This window comes from Pogona vitticeps, chromosome 1, assembly GCF_051106095.1.
Source record: "Pogona vitticeps strain Pit_001003342236 chromosome 1, PviZW2.1, whole genome shotgun sequence".
Taxonomy (NCBI): domain Eukaryota; kingdom Metazoa; phylum Chordata; class Lepidosauria; order Squamata; family Agamidae; genus Pogona; species Pogona vitticeps.
The window spans coordinates 20,851,104-20,869,398 of record NC_135783.1 but is presented as its reverse complement, the minus strand read 5'-3'; the positions used below and the strand labels follow the sequence as shown (position 1 = coordinate 20,869,398).

The 18,295-nt window shown below is 46.8% G+C and overlaps 1 protein-coding gene across 1 annotated transcript in view; it reads right to left on the bottom strand.

Annotated features, from left to right (window-relative positions):
* LOC110080760 (cullin-9) overlaps positions 1-18,295 on the bottom strand; it is an 81,921-nt gene that overhangs the window by 9,152 nt on the left and 54,474 nt on the right. Inside the window, exons 18-37 of the mRNA XM_072989166.2 lie at positions 17,716-17,811; positions 16,786-16,961; positions 16,333-16,466; positions 16,047-16,232; positions 15,577-15,692; positions 14,736-14,918; positions 14,162-14,319; positions 13,634-13,862; positions 13,277-13,448; positions 12,158-12,303; positions 11,090-11,198; positions 10,673-10,869; positions 10,281-10,555; positions 9,109-9,472; positions 8,627-8,767; positions 7,080-7,244; positions 6,813-6,976; positions 2,258-2,351; positions 1,752-1,826; positions 400-510 (exon numbers count right to left, since the gene is read on the bottom strand). Of these exons, the coding sequence (XP_072845267.2) occupies positions 400-510; positions 1,752-1,826; positions 2,258-2,351; positions 6,813-6,976; positions 7,080-7,244; positions 8,627-8,767; positions 9,109-9,472; positions 10,281-10,555; positions 10,673-10,869; positions 11,090-11,198; positions 12,158-12,303; positions 13,277-13,448; positions 13,634-13,862; positions 14,162-14,319; positions 14,736-14,918; positions 15,577-15,692; positions 16,047-16,232; positions 16,333-16,466; positions 16,786-16,961; positions 17,716-17,811 (3,291 nt within the window). The remainder of the gene's footprint in view (positions 1-399; positions 511-1,751; positions 1,827-2,257; positions 2,352-6,812; positions 6,977-7,079; positions 7,245-8,626; positions 8,768-9,108; positions 9,473-10,280; positions 10,556-10,672; positions 10,870-11,089; positions 11,199-12,157; positions 12,304-13,276; positions 13,449-13,633; positions 13,863-14,161; positions 14,320-14,735; positions 14,919-15,576; positions 15,693-16,046; positions 16,233-16,332; positions 16,467-16,785; positions 16,962-17,715; positions 17,812-18,295) is intronic.

Here is an 18,295-nt window from a genome sequence, read left to right as displayed (position 1 = left end):
CATCCTCCTAGATTGTCCCCTCATTATGCCCTTCATCATGCCAACTTGACACATTGGGATTAGCTGGCTAAGGATAGCTGTCTCCCCACGAAGGACCTGTGCTGCCCTCTTAAAGCTTTGGAGGACTGAGGCAAACCTCGGTTATTCTCTATTGCTATTAAATTAAGACTGTTGCCTACAAATGGTTATGTCTCTAAACTGCCGTATCTCATTTCTTCTGCCCAAACCAAAATTCTTGCATCCTTTCACTTTTGCTCCCCCCAAAATATGGCCATTCTCACTTATCTGACGGAAAGAGAATGAACTGCAACAGATGCTGATAACATGAGAGAAGAGAGTATTTTCCTCCCTGAGTCTCTCTCTCTCTCTATGCCTCTCTCTCGGATTGGATGCACTTACTTTTCGTGCCTGTTCCAACATTTTGCAGCCATCTACAACAAATGTCAAAGTCCGAATCTGTGGCACATCGCTGACATTAGAAACCCTGTTTCGCAAATTCATGGCGAACTCCTGCAATGAAAGAGAACAGCCTCAATTTTCCTATCCTCCTCCCAAGTTCTCCTTTTAGCTGCACATACATGAATGCACTCTCTCCCCAATGCCATCACTTACTAACAACTTACTATAGTACCTATCCATCATCACACCAGGATAGCCAATCTTCATAGTGAACAATTTTCTAAACTTTTCAAGTGTTTCATGGTTGAAATCAAGTAAGAACTAAATAGAGTAGGTTCATTGAGTCACTGGACTTTTGATGTGTGAACACTTATGTAAGGTCCATTGATTTAATGGGACTACTCTAGTTATGATTTTCTACTGGATTTCAGCCAATGTTTGATGTTCTATTTGGTTAACTAGCTGACTGTTCCAGGCATGCAGACACAATGGCATAAAAAGCCTTCTTCTTTACAAGGAAAGCCTGTTGTAAAGTACTTCTTTACAAAGTACTGCCACTGATACTAAGACCAGCACGCTATGAATTCCTTCTCCACCATGAAGATTGCTAAAGCTAGATAGGAGAATAAAACACCTACTGTGTTTTATTCTGGCTACTATTAATGCAGATCTACAGGAAAGCAACCACCATACATACCAAAAAAGTAGATATGTGGTAAGGCTACCTGCAATACCATATTCCCTGCTAAGTATCCTATCAACTGCCTATATCTTAAATGTAGCAAAGGATCAGCCAACACCTGTCCTTTGTTACTGATACTCGACCCCGACAACTAGTTGTATGGTTCAGAATGCAATTCTGTACAGCTCCACTGGGCATGTGACTTGACTTTATGTGTAGAAAGCTCAAATATGATTCTCTGTGTAGTCCCTTCAAACAGAAACAAGAAAGACATGCCTCTGAAGCTGCTGCCCTTAAGCTTCTGAAAACTTTTGCTTCTTTCTCTGGTTGCTTCCTCTTCAAACATATGCCTTCTCCAAACTGAAGAAAAACATTAATCAGTGCAAACTCTTTTTTAAAGCTTCATAGTTCCTGCATCTCATGCTGTTGCTTTCTAGATCCTGGCATCAAACAGATTTATATATAGTCTTCTCTGAGTCTGAAGCAGAATGGCAACTTTTCTTTGACTGCCTTCCCTCAATGAATGAGGTGACAATGTGTTATCAAGACTTGAGCTGCACTACACTATACTGTTGAAAAGAGATTACTATGGCCACATAATCTAAGATGACCTAGGTGTGAGTAAATAGGTGGTGAGATGCAAGTTCAAGTACAGGGTAATAATACTTACCCTTGCTTGATGATGGAAAGTGCACCGCTCATTGTAGTCTTGGAAACGCTTCTCCTGTCGAGCTGCTTTACTCACCTGAGAGAGAGAAACGCAAAAGAATTGTTTAACAGGAAAACATGCATTTATTTTAAAACATTCTAGACAACCCATTATCCTAAATGATTTATTTGTTTTGACAGTGTACAGGTGTAAACATTCTAAGTTACAACTGCAGTACTGTTTCTTAAATTGTCAAGAAAAAAAAAAAAGGAAAGGCAGCAAACAACAAGCTACACAACCAGGGGAAATAATGCAATCAAACAGAACGCCTTAGCAAATGTAACTATGTTTACCTCATAGCACTAATCAAACTCCATTAGGAAAGAGCATTGTGAAACCAGTGAAACTTTCCTTAAACATCTTCTACTGATGACACTCTGAGAGAAAGGATTCATCCAATGATCTTAATGCTTTGGCAGTTCCATATGAGAGGATATGAAATGGCACTCTATAAATATACGACTCACCATAGCAGAGCAATTATAATAATCCTTGTGAGTTGGTTTCCAAGGCTTCAGGCAACGCCAGCAAAATCCATGGTTACATTTGGCGCAAGTCATACTGCACATAAAAAAAAGTAATCACAATTACCGATAAAATAAATGAATAAATGAAATTCCTAAAGCCCATGCGATGGAACTGGAATCTCTGCTGTGGCAAGCAATAGCTCCAAAGTTGTTCAGCTTTCATCAACACACTTATGAATGAAAACTAGAGATGTGCATGGAAAAAAATGTTGTGTTTCTTCTTTTTCACAAGTGCTTTTTTACTTTTTTGTGTATGCCAGTCCTTTCAGTTCATAAGAAAGAGGAAGCTTCTTTCAGGGGTGTCAGTGTGTCTTTTGCTTCTGGTTTTCCATCCATGTTTCCTGTCACTACTCAAAATGAATTCCTACAAAACTCTTAAAAATGACTCCAGAAAAGTAGAGACACAAGTCAACAGAGAATCAATCTACTCCAAAAGCAGGCAACAGTACATTTAAAAAAAATCATCAGCAACCTATGCAAACATTCAGCTACAAGCCAATTCAAAAACCAGTAAAGCACCAAAAAAAAAAAAAAATAACAGTGTGAATTCAATGCCACACAGCCAGTATAACAGATATATACAAGAAAGCAACTACCTAAGCACTGCCTGGCCACTGGGCACACAACAAAACAAACAACAAAAGTCCCACCACCACCAAAATATGCACCTTTAACACAACAAACATAGTAAATGAATCAAATAACAAATATCAGTTTTAAAAAACTGAAACAAATACAGTGGTGCCTCGCAAGATGAATGCAATTCGTTTCGCAAGAAGTGCTGTCTTGCGAAAAATCATCTCGCAAGACGAATGAAATTTTTTCGTCTTGCGAGGCATCGGTCTCGGAGGGGGGGCCGTCTTTTGAAGCATGGCCATAGAAGAAACTGTCTTGCGAGGCACCATAGCGATCGCAAAAACCAATCGTTTTACGGGTTTTTTGTCCTGCGAGGCATTCATCTTGCGAGGCACCACTGTACAGGGTAAACACCTTCTCTCCACACAGGAAAAAGCAGCAAAATAAAAACATGCATAAGCCCCCTCTTACAAAAACCAAGAAAAGCAAACCAACAAATAAAAACAAAAATAGAATCAATAATAGGGCTTTAGACATTGTCCTACAGCATTTCCTCAACTCTGTGGGGGCAAAATCTCCATCTTGACAAAACTTTAAGGCTGGAGACAAGTATATTGATAACATTTTATGATTATATTTTGTTTTAACATTGGAATTGTTCAAACCAGCACACATGACAAAATATTCCTTCTGACAGTACATTGGAATTAAAATCTGTACATGAACATGCAACTATCCTGTACTGCTTGTGAAAAAAATTGTGTATGTGTGTGTGTGTGTGTGTGTGTGTGAGAGAGAGAGAGAGAGAGAGATGGGTTCGTAACCATATTTAAATAAATTTCAGAAAAATGAATCCAGGAAAAAGAACAGGAAAGCACCCTAAATCTCTTCTGAGGGAACACAATATTGTGAACATACAACTTCATCAGAATGTGCCATTTCAATCTCTTGTAGAGAAATGGCAGAGAAAATGCATATGATCTCAAATCAAGCACAAGGGAAATGAAAATTGTATGTGTTTACAATAATTTCATCATCATCATCATCATCTTAGAACTACAGAGCTGGAAGGGACCCTATGGATCATCGACACCATTCCCCATCAGGGAGGCATAGTGGGAAATCAAACTCCCAACCTCTGGCTCTGTAACCAGAAACCCAAACCACTGAGCTATCAGGTAGCTCAATAATAATCTTAGAATTGCTGGAAGGGACATTATGATCATCACCTAAACCAGGGGTCCCCGACCCCCGGGCCGTGGACCAGTACTGGTCCGTGACCTTGGAAGGACCAGGCCGCCGGGACAGCAGCACAGAGGGGGGGGGAGGAGTTGGATCCCCTTCGCTGCCCACCCCCACCCTGCAGACTCACCGGTGTCCACAGTGACCCCCGAGCTCTTGGATGAAAGAGCAAAAGTGTGAAAAAGACAAAGTGCAAGGGGCACCCCAGCTGGGGCAGCCATGTTGGGTCAGGAGAGGCACCGACAGCAATGGCCTCCCAGAGGCCGAGGAGGCAGCGGCAGCGTGCAGGTGAGGGCTGCCATTGAGAACTTCTGCCAGGTAGCTTCATGGCTCTTAGTTTCCCTCAGGGAAGGGCAGAGGGTGGGTGGGTCAGAGCTGCTGAAGTGGCGGTGCTGAGGAAGAGGTGCCTCGTCTCAATGGGGAGCAGAGAGGTGGGGGCGCTCAGGGCTTGGCCCCTTCCCAGGCGAAGGCGGTGGAGTGTCTCAGCACCGAAGCAAAATAATGTCAAGACCCATCAACATTCCCTCCCCCAGAAAAAAATAATTAAGTTGCCGCCACCTCTGCCCAGTAGTTACCTGCTGGGGGTAGAGCGTGCGTGTGTACTTGGGGCAAATCAGAAAGTCAGGGGTTGGAATAAAAAAGAAAGCTTGTGAGGAGGGGAAGACTCCCCCCCCCCCGAGACTGGCTGAGTCAACGGGAGCAGTGGGGTGGGGGGGAAAGATGCCTCGGGGGGGGGGCACTCAAGGCTGTAGTTTCAGTTGCATCCCTGTGCGATAAAGCCGGCGGGGCACACACGGGCTTCCTTCCGAATGCAATGCAGGTGGATAACCAGGTGTCGTGATGTGGGGATATTTACAGTAATTGCACTTTGTGGCATGCTTCTCTCCTTCCTTATTTATCTGTGTGGAGCACTGCATTCTAGGACTCCCAGTTGCTGAAGTATGGAGTTCAATATTGGAGGCTATAGCTCTGAAGTGGGGTGCCTATCTTGGGGAATCTTGGCAAAGAAGTCTCCCCTCCTGCTGCTGCTAGATCAGCTGTGCCTGTGGCATTGGTAATAGGAGCGCAGGCTCCTATTAGGTTCTAAGCTGCTGCTATATTCCAAAAACCTACTATATAACAAGTACACCACCCCCAGTCCTTGGGAGAATGGTTTTTAACTAAACCGGTCCATGGTTTCAAAAAAGTTGGAGACCACTGACCTAAACCACTGAGCTATCCAGACAACTCTAACTGAAATGGTGGTTGTTCCTTGTACTCTACACATCTATTGTGCCAACACATGGTTTTGGATCAGACAGGGCTCCAATAACCTTAATTTTCTTTGAGTTCTGAAGAAGACATAAAGCCAGTGGTGCCTCAAAAGATTTATTGTGCAGATGACTAACAGGGATGCAGTGTGACACGACATGGCAAAAGGAACATACAGACTCCTCACCACAAAAGCAGAAACCAAATGCTGCTAACAAACTGACCCTGCCTTTCGGTGTTTCAGGGTATCAGTTGCACTATATCTGAGAAAAGCAAACACAAGAGCCATTGCAAGCAAACAGTTCCAAGCATTAAACAGTACTAATGGATCTTATTTCTGTAAGCAAAAACATTTGGAGCTAAATTACACTCTAACAACAGGAGGCTCTGGCATTGCTGCCTCTTGCCCTGTCCTCTTTCTCCTCCCTCCCTATCAGTATTCATGTAGGCCAGCTGCATCTCTTCCTGCCTTTGTGGGAAGGGGACTTTGCATTGACCTTGTTACAGATACATTTTGACTCCATTAATGCAGCTCCAAGACAGGCTCGAGGACTGGGTATCAAGGGGAGCCAGGCAAAAGCAAAGGGGGATAAAGCGATACCTCATTCCCATTCCTTTCTCTAGTGCCCTCCCAAGCCCGCTGCAGCAGAAAAAAGCCATCTAGCTAACCATGCAGGTGGCTATAGGGCAACATAGGGTTAGGTCTTTCACAATATAATTTTATATATGCTAGCCATAGCTGAGCTATGGAATATCTTTAAGAATGACATTTAATCCTAATTCAAGGCCGCTGAATTATGAACAGGGGAGGTGTTTCACAGGAACAGGCAACTCCTAGTTTTAGCCTGTAGGGTTTTTAAAGTATCTTTTTAGCTATTAGACATCTGTATAGTTTTGTGTGCACAAGGCACACAATCTTTGATAGGCTGGATAGACCATGAAATCATTGCCTCACCTTTTCTTCAGAGAATGACAGAATTTTAATCTCTTCTTTTACACCCCACGGCAAGACTTTTTCTTTTTTCAAAAAAGAATACCATTCCCACCTTTCTTCCAGAGGCAGAAGTAATTGTGATTATGTCTGTCTGATCTGAGTGCATCTCCAGTGGTGTGAGCAGAATATTTCTAGTGCCACTGAGATGCAGGATTGAACTACACTTTCTAGACTAACTGGTAAATTCAAAACAGTTGGTTTTTCTTCTGCGTCCTGAAGCCTCATGCCTCAGGAATGAGCAAGAAGGCACAATTGTACTGCATCTACCATTCTGACAAGGACAACACAGCAGGTCAGATCAGCAACTGGGTCTGGATGCAACTAGAAGGTATCAGCAAGCCAGCCAAGAGGAGTTAGGAAAACCAACAACCAAAAGCTGGTCATGTCATTCTTCTGCTCTTTAAGCCAAGATATAGACAAGAAAGTACTCACTGCAAACAGCCCTCATTCTTCTCTATTTGAGCTTGGCAGCTTGGGCAACGCTTGGAGATAAGTTTAGCCAGGTGCTTGCTTTGGGCTTCCACAGTCATACCTTCATAGAACCCACCATCATCCATCCACTGAGACATGTGACTGCAGCTGGCAGGATAGTGAGCCTGCAAGGAATACATAGCCTAAGCTGCATGCAAACCAAATACCCAGATTAATTGTATTGTAAGGAGGCAGCAGACCTTCCTCTGGGCCATATCTTAGTCCTACCTCTGGGAAGTTGCAGTTGAAGCAAGAGATCCAAGAGCACTTTGAACAGGCTTCTCCGCAACCAAGGCCTTCCTTGCAGAGGATCTGATCACAGCCTTGAGGGTTGGTACACCAAGTCAGGTTTGAGCAGCATTCCACATAGCCCCTCAGAAGCGCCTTTTCGTACTGCAGAAACAAAAACCACAAGTAGCAGCTTTGGGGTTCCCATGTAAAACAGCTGCAGTTGTCTAGTCATTCATCTCACAACAACATTCATTATGAAGTCTACAGCAAAAAATGAAATCAAAAACTTCTTCAACAAAGGCAGAACAAATAATACAATCAACACGGATACATCATCATCCCACAAGAGTAATATTTTAATTTACTCCTCCCCTGCTTCCAAGATCTGAGGCTCCCTAGGGCTCCCTTTCAACCTGGGAAACTCTTTGGATGCCTTGGGATGAAAGTGGAGATAGTAATATCAAAAAATCGCCACCAGATCACCAATGTTGGGGTTGAAATCACTAGCAGCAGTCCAGGGTGATTCTGGATATTAAAAGCATGGAAGCACCACCAGAGAAAAGGTGATGTTAAGAAGAACAACGACACTTAAGAACCATTTATTAATTTCTTCAGCTACTTTCTTTCTACTGTAATTACCATCACAGATACAGCTTTGTCTTGATATTTGTATTTGTTACTCTGTAGTGAGGATGTTAGATGTGCAACCACTGTGGGACGAATCAGAACGCTGCAGAAGAGCAGATATTCTAATCTCCTTGTGGACCTAGAAATGTAATCACTCTGGTGTATCACAGACAAGGGTGTGTGTATTCTGAAATTCTATCACCATAGGAGGTAAACCGAAATTTCTAGCATTTAACGGCAGAGAGCATATGAAAGCATGCAATGCCTGGTGGGGTATCAAAACTGCAAGGGTTGTGTATGCTCATAAGAATGTTCATGTTTAGGGGGAAACTTCCATCACAACTCCACCCCTGGATTATCACAATTCAAACTATGCAAATGAAAAGAAAGATGCGAATTTGCAATATTGCAAAATGCCCCCAAAATTTAGAATTTCATTCGTTTTAGCACACAATAAGTAATTAATGTGTTGCAGAAAATTCACTTTATATTTTGTGTGCAGGGTATATGTAACCCAAATAATAAGAGCTGAAGGGTGTTAGTCCAGGTTTTTTTTAACCAAAGTAGGCACCTGCCAATCTGGTCAAGGAGTCCTGAATACATAGCACTTAACAACTGGAGAGCAGACACTTACACAGGACTTTGTTCTAGATGCTTCATGTCAGTGAACAGTGAAACATACGAAAAATGGATGTGAACAGCATGAAAGTCAACTGCTGTATGTCAGTTAATGGGATATTCATCGTACCTAGAATAAGTAACACATTACTGGTAGATCCCATCTTTATCACGAAATAGATGTTCTCTCAGAACTATAAACTTGTTTCTTCACTACAACCTTGAAACAACACTCACTTAGGGCAGTTAGTCACTCCTCCAACAGATTGAGTCTATGCAAACAGAATCACTGTGCCTACCTTGGCAATGACCTCCTTTGAAGAAATGATAGAACGGATAAACTCAGTGGTGGGCTGTGCTGGGCAATCAGAGATAGGACATATGCAGTTCAGAATCAGGTTTTGTTCAATCCGAGTTGTCAAATATTCATTCCAGCAGGACTGGTTGAGCGGAGAAAACAGAGAAGAAAATGTAGGATGCTAAGTTCTAAAAATATGCCAGCGATTAATGTTATAGGACAAGTTTAAAAAAAAAGACATTTTGTCATATAGTAGATTTGAATGGCAACACAATATCCTGAACTCTAAAGCAAACTGAAGGTGGGTAGAGCTAAGAATGCATGGAACCGGGGGGGGGGGGGGAGAGAAAAAACACCTGCTCCATCCTTTCAACACACTCCCATGAGTACTGCTAGAAGTATACATAAGAATTAAGAAGGGGGTTATCTGACTTCTCCACCCGAGTACCTGCCATAAGGATAGTAAAAGAGGCCAATCCTCACCTTACAACAGTAGTGTAAGCAACACAGAACTGGTGGGTTGTCTTCTTGATTCAGAGGATTCAAGCACACTGGACAATGGGTGATAGGGCTTGAGGATGGCTGCAGATTTCGCACCTGGAGCCCTGAAGAATACAGCAGCTGCTCTAGATCTTCTGTGTATCGCTGGATTAGAACATCCACATTCCACTTACAGTGTATAAGTAAGTGCTGGGCTACGTCTGCAGTCACACATAGAGTATCCGAGACCCTCTGCACTGTTTGGTTCATCAGTACCTCCACCTCTTCTTGGCTCATTGTGCGTCCCATGGGCAACAACACAGTCTCCATCAGCACCTGTTCTGTACCAAGGCCAAAGGCATCCAACCTGCAACAAGGAGGGCCTTATCAAAGCTTAGAAATTATTTGTTGCAATATAAACACATTACTTGTACTGAATAACTTTTGGCAGTAGTGACTCCAAAATGCTATTGTTCTTCATGAATAACAGAGCATCCCAACCATACATTTCATTTTCCCACAATCAGTTTCATTCTCCTATGGGTATATGCCTCCCCAGCCTCAAAAACTAATCTTTATTTTGCTCTTTAAAAATCTGGAAGGCTTTTTTCAAACTGAAGCTGTACATGAAATATGTGGCTTCCAGGACACGTTTGCAGCACTCTGGGAAGCTGCCCAGAAGCATTTACCATGTTGTGATTGAAAGTATTGCCTAAAGCTACAACATGTATCTGTTGTAAGTGCTATACTTCTGCAACATGGATGTTACAGTGTTATGCAGCACCATGAGCAATGATATCATTAGCACTACTTGAAGACTTCCAAGAGTTCTGTAAGCCTGTCTAAGAAGCCACGTAACTGTTTTGGTTTAAAGGAAGGCATCAGAATTCTTTAAAAGCAAAGCACCTGCCAGTTTTCAGGGGATGGATGCTCATTCGTTGCGTGGGAGGCACTTCAATATTTTCAAGAAGGAGCAGGAATAAAAACCAGAACAGGTTCTGAACATGTAAGTAACAAGTTACTTTGCCCAGCTGGACAACAGCAATGATTGTGAACTGGCAGAAAGTGGGTGGGGCTGGGGAAGAAATAACAAAGACATTGATCTTTTTGATTCACAATATGCACAGAGGGTCCCACTCCAGCTGTTATCACAATACATTAGTATCAAACATTACCTGAAAGGAGAGAATTTGTTTCCAGCATCAGTCTCAGGAGGTTTTTTCTTCTTTTGGCTATCAGTGGTCTGAAAGATGAGTTGAGCTTGGCCCCGGTGGGGTGTACTGGGCTCTGCACAGATGTACTCCAGAAGCTGTGGGTTGTCCTCTTGGCGCCGGATGTAGCCCTGGCTCAGCAGATGCAGGATGCATGACAAGACATCAGTGCTACTGCAGCAAAAGCTCAAGAACTTCAGAGTCGAGCTGGACTCCCATTTCTGGCAAGCATCAATCACCTGAGAAAGGTACAGTGAATGAGCCACCCAAATGAATGGGTAGATACCACAAAGTGAATTGGGTAATTTTGGCTACCAAATGGACTAACTATCCAGTCCCAGGCCTGCATTCCGTACCTTGAACACCAAGTTGTCAATGTGTATCTCTTTCTCCTCTTTCAGGATCTGGATGAGAAGGCAACAGATGATGTTCCTCTTCCTCTCCAGAGCACTGCCTTCATCTTCCTCTACATTCAGGTACATCTGTTTGGGCAATAGCCAAAAGCGCTGACCCGACACCTGTGACAGCATCCCTTCATTCAGCTTCAAGACACCTAGAGTCAAAATGTATATGGCTTCAGGCAGCAAAGGCACTGCAGACTTCCTAAATTCACTTTACAAATCGATGCAGCGACTGGAAAATCCTTCTTCAGCTGCATCACCTCAGCCGGCAGAGGTAATACCGCCAAGTGTTTCAAAGAAAGAGCTGAAAGATATCCACCCACTCGCTAGGTCTGGATCCCCTCTTCAAACTCAACATCCCTCAGCACTTACTTTGACTCTGGGTCAGGATACCATTCTCTTTCGTCAAAGGTTTCAGTGCATGACTCAGAAGGACAGGAGAAAGGCCTGTAGCTTGCAATAGTGTATCCAAAGAAACCTCCTAGAGAGAAAAACAAGGTTGAGTCTACAAAAAGGGAAAGGGAGAATAATACTGTATGTGGACATAAATAGCCTCTGAACTTCAGTGAGCCCTTCAAAGAAAAAAAACATTCTAAAGCCCTTAAGTCACACTGGCCTCTCGGGTACACAAAGAAGAGGAGGAGCTCCCAGGCAAAGACTCTCAATAAATTATAGAAAGATCTCATCTGTGCCTCGGCCATCAGTAAGAAAGTCACGTTCTTGAGACTCAGGCTTCAGGCTGTACTGTGATGCTGAAGGAGACGAAGGATTCTTGTCTGTCTCTTAACAACTACTGTTAGGCCCTCAATGATTGTGGAAACAGAAGGATTTTCACTGCTTTTTGGTACTAAGTGATTAGCAGAAGCCACTGATACAATGCTATCTTACATTCTAGTCATGGACATAAAGATCAGCTCCCATTTCGTAGAATTCTTCCTGTGGTACAGTGGTGGCTCGCTTAATGGGTGCTCCGTTTGACGACGAAATCGCTAGACATCCATGTTTTTGCGATCGCAAAACGATGTTCCCTATGTGGGAATTTCGCTTTGCAATGATCGGTTCCCTGCTTCGGGAACCGGTCATCACAAAGCGATGATTTTCGGCCAGCTGATCGGCGGTTTCAAAATGGCCGCCAGGTGAACAAAACGGCCACCCCCTCTTTTCTGGGACAGATTCCTCGCTGCACAGGCAGCAAAAATGGCCGTGCTATGGAGAATCTTCGCTGGACGGTGAGTTTCAAGCCCCTAGGGTTTTAATGTGTTTCTATGGGCTTTTTAAAATCACATTACGACGTTTTCCTTTTACAGCAATTTCGCTGGAACGAATTAACGTCGTAATGCGAGGCACAACTGTATGTAAAATGTAGGGAATGCCAGATGGATGGAAGAAGCAAAAGAGGCCAGCCTAGAAGAACCAAGTGAGAATCAAGGCAGTCAGGACCTCAGCATGGTTGAAGCACAGAAGGATGTACATCTGCAGGGTAGAGACGTGCAGGATGCGGCCCTGGTACTCGAGCTCTGCATGGCCCAACCATGTCCACTGTAAACGCCGAGGCTTGGTGTGCTCCAGCCCGAAGCGGCTCTGGCCTGCGAGAGAGAGAGAGAGTGGTCACAGAGGGGATACGCTGGCCAGGCTAGGCTGCCAACAAGAGAGATCTTGGAGCCTTCAATCCTCAGTGGTGTTCAAATCCTGTATTTTAAAGGCCCTCCTCCAAAGACGACAACAGTTTTTTTGTTGTCAGTTATTTTTCCATGTATAAGACAATACTTTTGTTCAAAATCCTTAGACTAAAAATTGAGGGTTGTCTTATACATGGAAGTAAGCTGAGGGGAGAAAAAACAAGTGGAGGGGAAAACAGGGATCAAAGTGATCCTGCATGGCTTTGATTTCTTTCCCACTACACTTGCTAAGCCCCACTTAGATTTCTTAATTTTGGGTTAGAAAAGTGGGGGGCATTTTATACATGGGGGTGTCTTATACACATAAAAATACGGTACTTCACTGGAGCCATCTTCAAGGTCATTGGCCAAGAAATGGAGTAAACTAGTAGAAGCTGTCCATCTCTCTTCCCCTTCCCTTCTGACTAGAAGAAAGTGAAGGCATGCAATGACAACCTTTCCCCGATTCTTTTAACTCTGACTTCAACTGAGGTTTCTCCAGAGTTGGTCACCTCCTCCTCCTCTTCTCTCCCAAAAGATCAAAAAAGCTAGGCTGGCTTCCTGCTCACCTCCATGATAGATACTAATAAAATGGGAGGTTTACATCTTCATTGCCTAGACTCGAGGCCCTAAAATGTTCCTTCTGCCTTATAATGACTTGCCCTTTGAAAGAACAAAAATGCTGGCCCTTCTGTTTCTCTGGAAATCTGGCTAGATCCTCGCAGCTCTCCAGGAAAAATGGCAGAACTGCTCTAGAGAAAGGCTCATTCCCAGGTGAGTGGACCGTTCACCGTTTTGGACTCGCTGCCCACCCTCACCGACCGCCGAGGCCGGCAGCAAGGCTGACGGGGACGCTCTCGTTCGCCCCAGCTGGCGGGTCCAAGGGCAGCCCCACACTCACTCTGTGTGTAGAAGTCAGCAAACTTGACCAAGTGCTGACTGAGGGATGGTGGGAAAAACCTGTCTGGCTCCTCCAGGTAGCAGAGCGGAGAGATGGTCCAGCAGCGTGGAGACAAGGCCAACACTTTCACCTCCACCTCTTCCTCGGGACAAAAAGGCAGCTCCTCCATCGCCTGGGAGCACAAAAGAGGTTGGAGGTCAGGTTTGTGGCTTCAGAGGACAGCCGCAGCACCCCCCAATCCCCCCAATCGCCCAGCAAGAAAGAGGAGACGTTAGAGGGGAGAGAAAGGCCCAGCCGGGAGGGACCTCTCTGGCTGGTGGAGAAGGCAGTTCCTGTGAGTCCCCCCTCCCTGCTCACCTCTTCCCCCTCCTCTTTCCACTTCCCCTTCTGGTCCAGTTCCAGCAAATGCTTGTCAAGCTGCTGCAGCTGGAAGAGGTGGAACTGCTGCTGTTGCTCCTCCAGCTCACTCAAGTTCTTCAGCATCTGCTGCGGGAAGCGGTTGGGAAAACAGAGTCCGATGTGCTCCACCACGGCGCTCTCCAGCCACGTCTTGCCCTGGGACAGGAGCCGGTCTCCGAGGTAGTACCTGGAGGGGCCAAGTGCCTGGTCAGCGGGCCCGCTCTGGCGCACTTCCCTCCTGGTTGGACCTGGAGCTCCAGGGCAACGCTGGGTCCACCGACATGGGGCCCGGCTGCTCCCTCCAGCCCCTTGGAAGCAAACCCGGGAACCAAACGGGGGGGGGGGCTTGGGAACAGAGGCTTGTTAGTGATCAGACCCTCGCCACTCAAGCTTTGCCGCTTCTCAGGAAGCCAAGGGGACCCCCTACCCTTCCCTTCCCAGGCTGCACCTCTCCGCCCCCTTCCCCCGTGCCCTCCACAGTCTCACCGGTAGAAGTGCTCAAAGGTGTTGGCCAACTCCAGGCCGGCCAGGAAGAGGATGGGCTCCAGGCTCTGCTGCAGCCGCTGCAAGGTTTCCACGTTGCCCGAATCTGCCCAGCTCTCTTGGATCCACCGGTCAATGTAACGGGCAAACTGCTCACTCACCTGGAAGCCACAGAGCCAGAGGTGCCTGATCAGGCAGGGAGAAGGAGGGGCTTCCCTGAGCCCACCCCAAAGAGGGAGGGATGGAGAGACCGGTGGTAGGAATGTGCAGGGACAGTGTCGGGGGGGGCGGGGAGCACAATAAAGCCCAGAAGGGAGAGTTGGTCGATCGGGGGTTACACAAAAGGGATCGAGAGGAGGAGGGGCTGAGGCAAAGACTCCCTCTGTAAAAGTAAGTCCTGCAACACTTTCGGAAGCATGTCTGACAAAATCAGGGTGAATGAACCACCGAGAGACGTCTGGATGGAGGGTTTGGGGCCAGTTCCATTCCTTCCTTTGCCAGGATCCTGGGAAACACCCACCCACCCACGGTGCCCCCCCTGCTGGTCAGCCCAGCCCAGGCCCCTCCCCCGACTCACATGCATGGCTGTCAGGAAGGAGAGCTGCAGCAACCCCCCGGAGAAGCCGTGACACAGGGCGAGCATGAAGGACATTTGCTGCCCAAACAGCTCCTCCATGGCGGTGCGAAGGCACAGGTAAGTGTTGCAGTAGCGCTCCACAAAGTCCGGGGCCTGCCACGAGGACTCCAGGAACCGCTGCACCTGGAGGCCAGAAAAAAAAAAAGGAGAGGGACATGCCCCGTGACTGCCTCTGAACACCCGCAGCCTCTTCCCTGGCTTGAGTGAACCACCAGCCCTTCCCTCCAAGCATTCGTGTTGAGAACAGCTTTTGCAAAGACAAAATGGGGCCTGGGCTTTAGTTATGCAACAAGCCTCAAGTCCTTCGCCTCTTTAGAGTCGTTTAAGATGTCTGAGCTTGGTCTTTCATCTCATCTTTTTTAAACACCTATAAGCAGCCAGGAGAGTCAAAGTGTGTTGCTAGGAGCTTGTTTGTTCAAAGAGAACAATAATGATGCCGCACCCACCCCTTTAACTCAGTCACACAATCCCCTCCGACACAAAGCCAGGAACAGGCCTTTTCTTCAGGAGTGAGTTCTCACATCCAAAGTCTCCCGCGTCGGTTATCCTAGAATTGATTCCATGATGGCCATGAAAGAACACGCGCAGACAGACTCCCACCCAAGAACAGGTCCGGTGGACAGGCGACTGTTACGGAAGACGGTGACAGAAGAGGCCACCTGGGAGCCCTCGGCTTCGCGTCCATGGAGTGTCCGTGGCACTCAGTTTGTGCTTGGTGGGGCTGCCCAGGGTTTCCCTGTCAGGCACACGCATGCGCACCCTGGCGGTCGCCCCCCCTTACCTGCTGCTGGACGACCCCTTTCCAGCACTGGGTGATGCCTGTGGTGCTGCTCGGCTTCTTGGCGGCTGCCTTGACCGCTCCAGAGCTCGGCTCCTTGTTCTTCCCGTTCTTCCCATCTGCCGAGTGAGGGACACACGGCGTTAGCAAGGGCTTCTGGGACACACAAAGACATTCAAGTCCACCCCCCACCCACCCATCTCAATACAGAAAGGCTTCCTTTGCCCTCCCAAGAAGAGTCATCCAGGACAGCTTCCACACCCCCTCCTTTAACGGCACTGCTTGGGCTCCCCTCTCAACCCCCTTGTGTGCCCTAGATGTGCTAGATACCGCCCCCCCTCCCCTCTTGTGTCAGCTCAGATGACCATCAGGAAAGGTCTCAGGGCTCCCATACTGTCATGCCCTCAAACTCCAAGAGGCAGCCCTGCCTGGGCCCTTCGCCGCCTCTGAGCCCCAAGAGCGGGGTCACTCACTGGTCTTCACCGGGGGCTTCAACTCCTCGGGCTCGGGGCTGCTGGAGTCCACATGTACCAGCAGGTGGCTCAGGTGCCGGACGCGGGAGTTGAAGACGGCGGCCCAGCCCTTGGTGCTCCGAGCCGCTTTCAGATTCTCTAGGTAATGGGTCAGGAGCCACGAGAGGGGGCTGACGCCACTGGGGTCTGGAAGGCCAGAGAGAAGGACGAGAGTCTACCAGTCTGGTAGGAGAGCAGTGGCAAGACAGGCGGGGTGGGGAGGACGGGGCCAAGGACCCTCCTGTACCTGGAGAAGTGATGCTCTGCACCAGAGGGGTGATCAGGGCCTCCCAGCAGGTCTTGCCCAAGGCCTGGGCGGCCTCGTCATCGGGAAGGAAGCGGTCGGCAAACACCTGCTCGTGGCGCAAGGCGCTGTTCAGTCTGCAAACACAAGGGGGCGCAGCATGAGCTCTCAACTTCAAAGTAAACGGACCTGGACGAACTGGTTTGGGGAGACATGCAGGGGATGATTGGCAAGGCAGGGCAGGCCCTTGGAGGGCAGAGAGGACCACCAAGAGGAAGGTGGATCTCTCGAGACGCAGGAGTGGGGGGCTCCGTGGCTGGTCCCCCCAACAGGAAGCTTCCCCATCATCCTCGGTTTGTCCCTTGCCAACAAGACCCCTCTTCCCCAGCCACCGCTTCACTTTCCTACCTGCAGCCGCAGAGAAAAGGGAAGGGAGGCCCGTCTGGAAGGCCTTACCTGTTGAAGAGCAGCAGCAGCTGCACCCGATCTTCTGCGATCTCCTGGCACCAGGTGTGAGCCTTGGTGGTGTAGAAGAGGAAGGTGCGCCGGCACAGCTGTTCCTTGAAGATCGGCCAAAAGGTGGGCTTGGGGCCCAGGACCTCCAGGCCACGCACACGCGTGTCGATGCCACCCTGTGAATGACACAGGCCTCTCCAGTGAGGCAACATTCACCTACAGACATGTGATGGACAAATATATGCACACCGCAACCACTTTCTCATCCTTGTGTGGCAATCTTGCAAATCATATTGCAGCAACATGAGGTCAGTGTTCCAGACACTTAAAACCAAAGCAAATGCTCTTGGCATGTTACATTATTTTACAGAGCACCTGTTTATCTTTTCATAGATAACCCAGGCCTCCTATGTATAAGTCATGTAGCAGAACACTACTTAATTTCCTTCACGAACACATAGAAGACTACTTAATTTCCAGCATCTATTCCATAAAAAGGAAAACAAAATTTAAAGGTTCGTAAATTACAGCAACACCAGCTTACAGAGCTTGAGCAACAAATGAATCTGTCCGAGCAGTACCGATTCATTTGTTTAACGTGGCACAAAATACATCCTCCAGCACCCATGCAACTACATTCCATTAGTAGTTAGTGGTACATTCCATTAGTCAACAGAATGGCAATGAATCTGTTAACTATCAGAAGCATCACAGTTTTCCAGGTATGAAATATAATGCCTCTAGTTAATTTCTGGAAAAAAATGCATTATTTCTGAAACACCCCACTAATCTGAGATCAAGATATGTGGATACATGGTGCAAGTTACACTCTTTAAAAGTACAGAAACAGATGGTTCATAGAGGATTCTGTGGAGGTCTTCTTTCTATTTATTCAAATCTTCAAATGTAGGGCTCAGCATATGCCCCTACCTGTTGACAACGCTTGATCTTGATCTGTATGATGGGCCAGAAGCGGGCCATGTTCTCCAGAAGAACGACTCTGCTGGCTGAAGGCAGAACGTTCACCTGCAAAGAAAACAGCCAAAATTTGTCTAAGACACAAGAGTGCTAAAATAGAGAACAAACATCTGTGTTTCGCAGCAGGTCATGTGCAATGGACTCTCTGCACTTGACAGATGAAACAAACAAAGTCTTTCTATGGGGAAGTTAGGTAAAGATAAAGGTTCCATTTGACATTTACTCCAGTCGTGTTTGATTCTAGGGAGCAGTGTTCATGCCCGTTTCCAAGCCATAGAGCCAGCGTTTGTCTGTAGACAGTTTCCAATGGTCACGTGGCCAGCGTGACTAGACACAGAATGCCATTACCTTCCCACCGTACCTATTTATCTACTCGCATTTTTACATGCTTTCGAACTGCTAGGTTGGTAGGAGCTGGGACAAGTGACGGGAGCTCACTCTGTCATATGGATTTGATCTTACAACTGCTGGTCTTCTGACCTTGCAGCACAGAGATTTCTGCGGTTTAACCCGCACCACCACCACGTCCCTC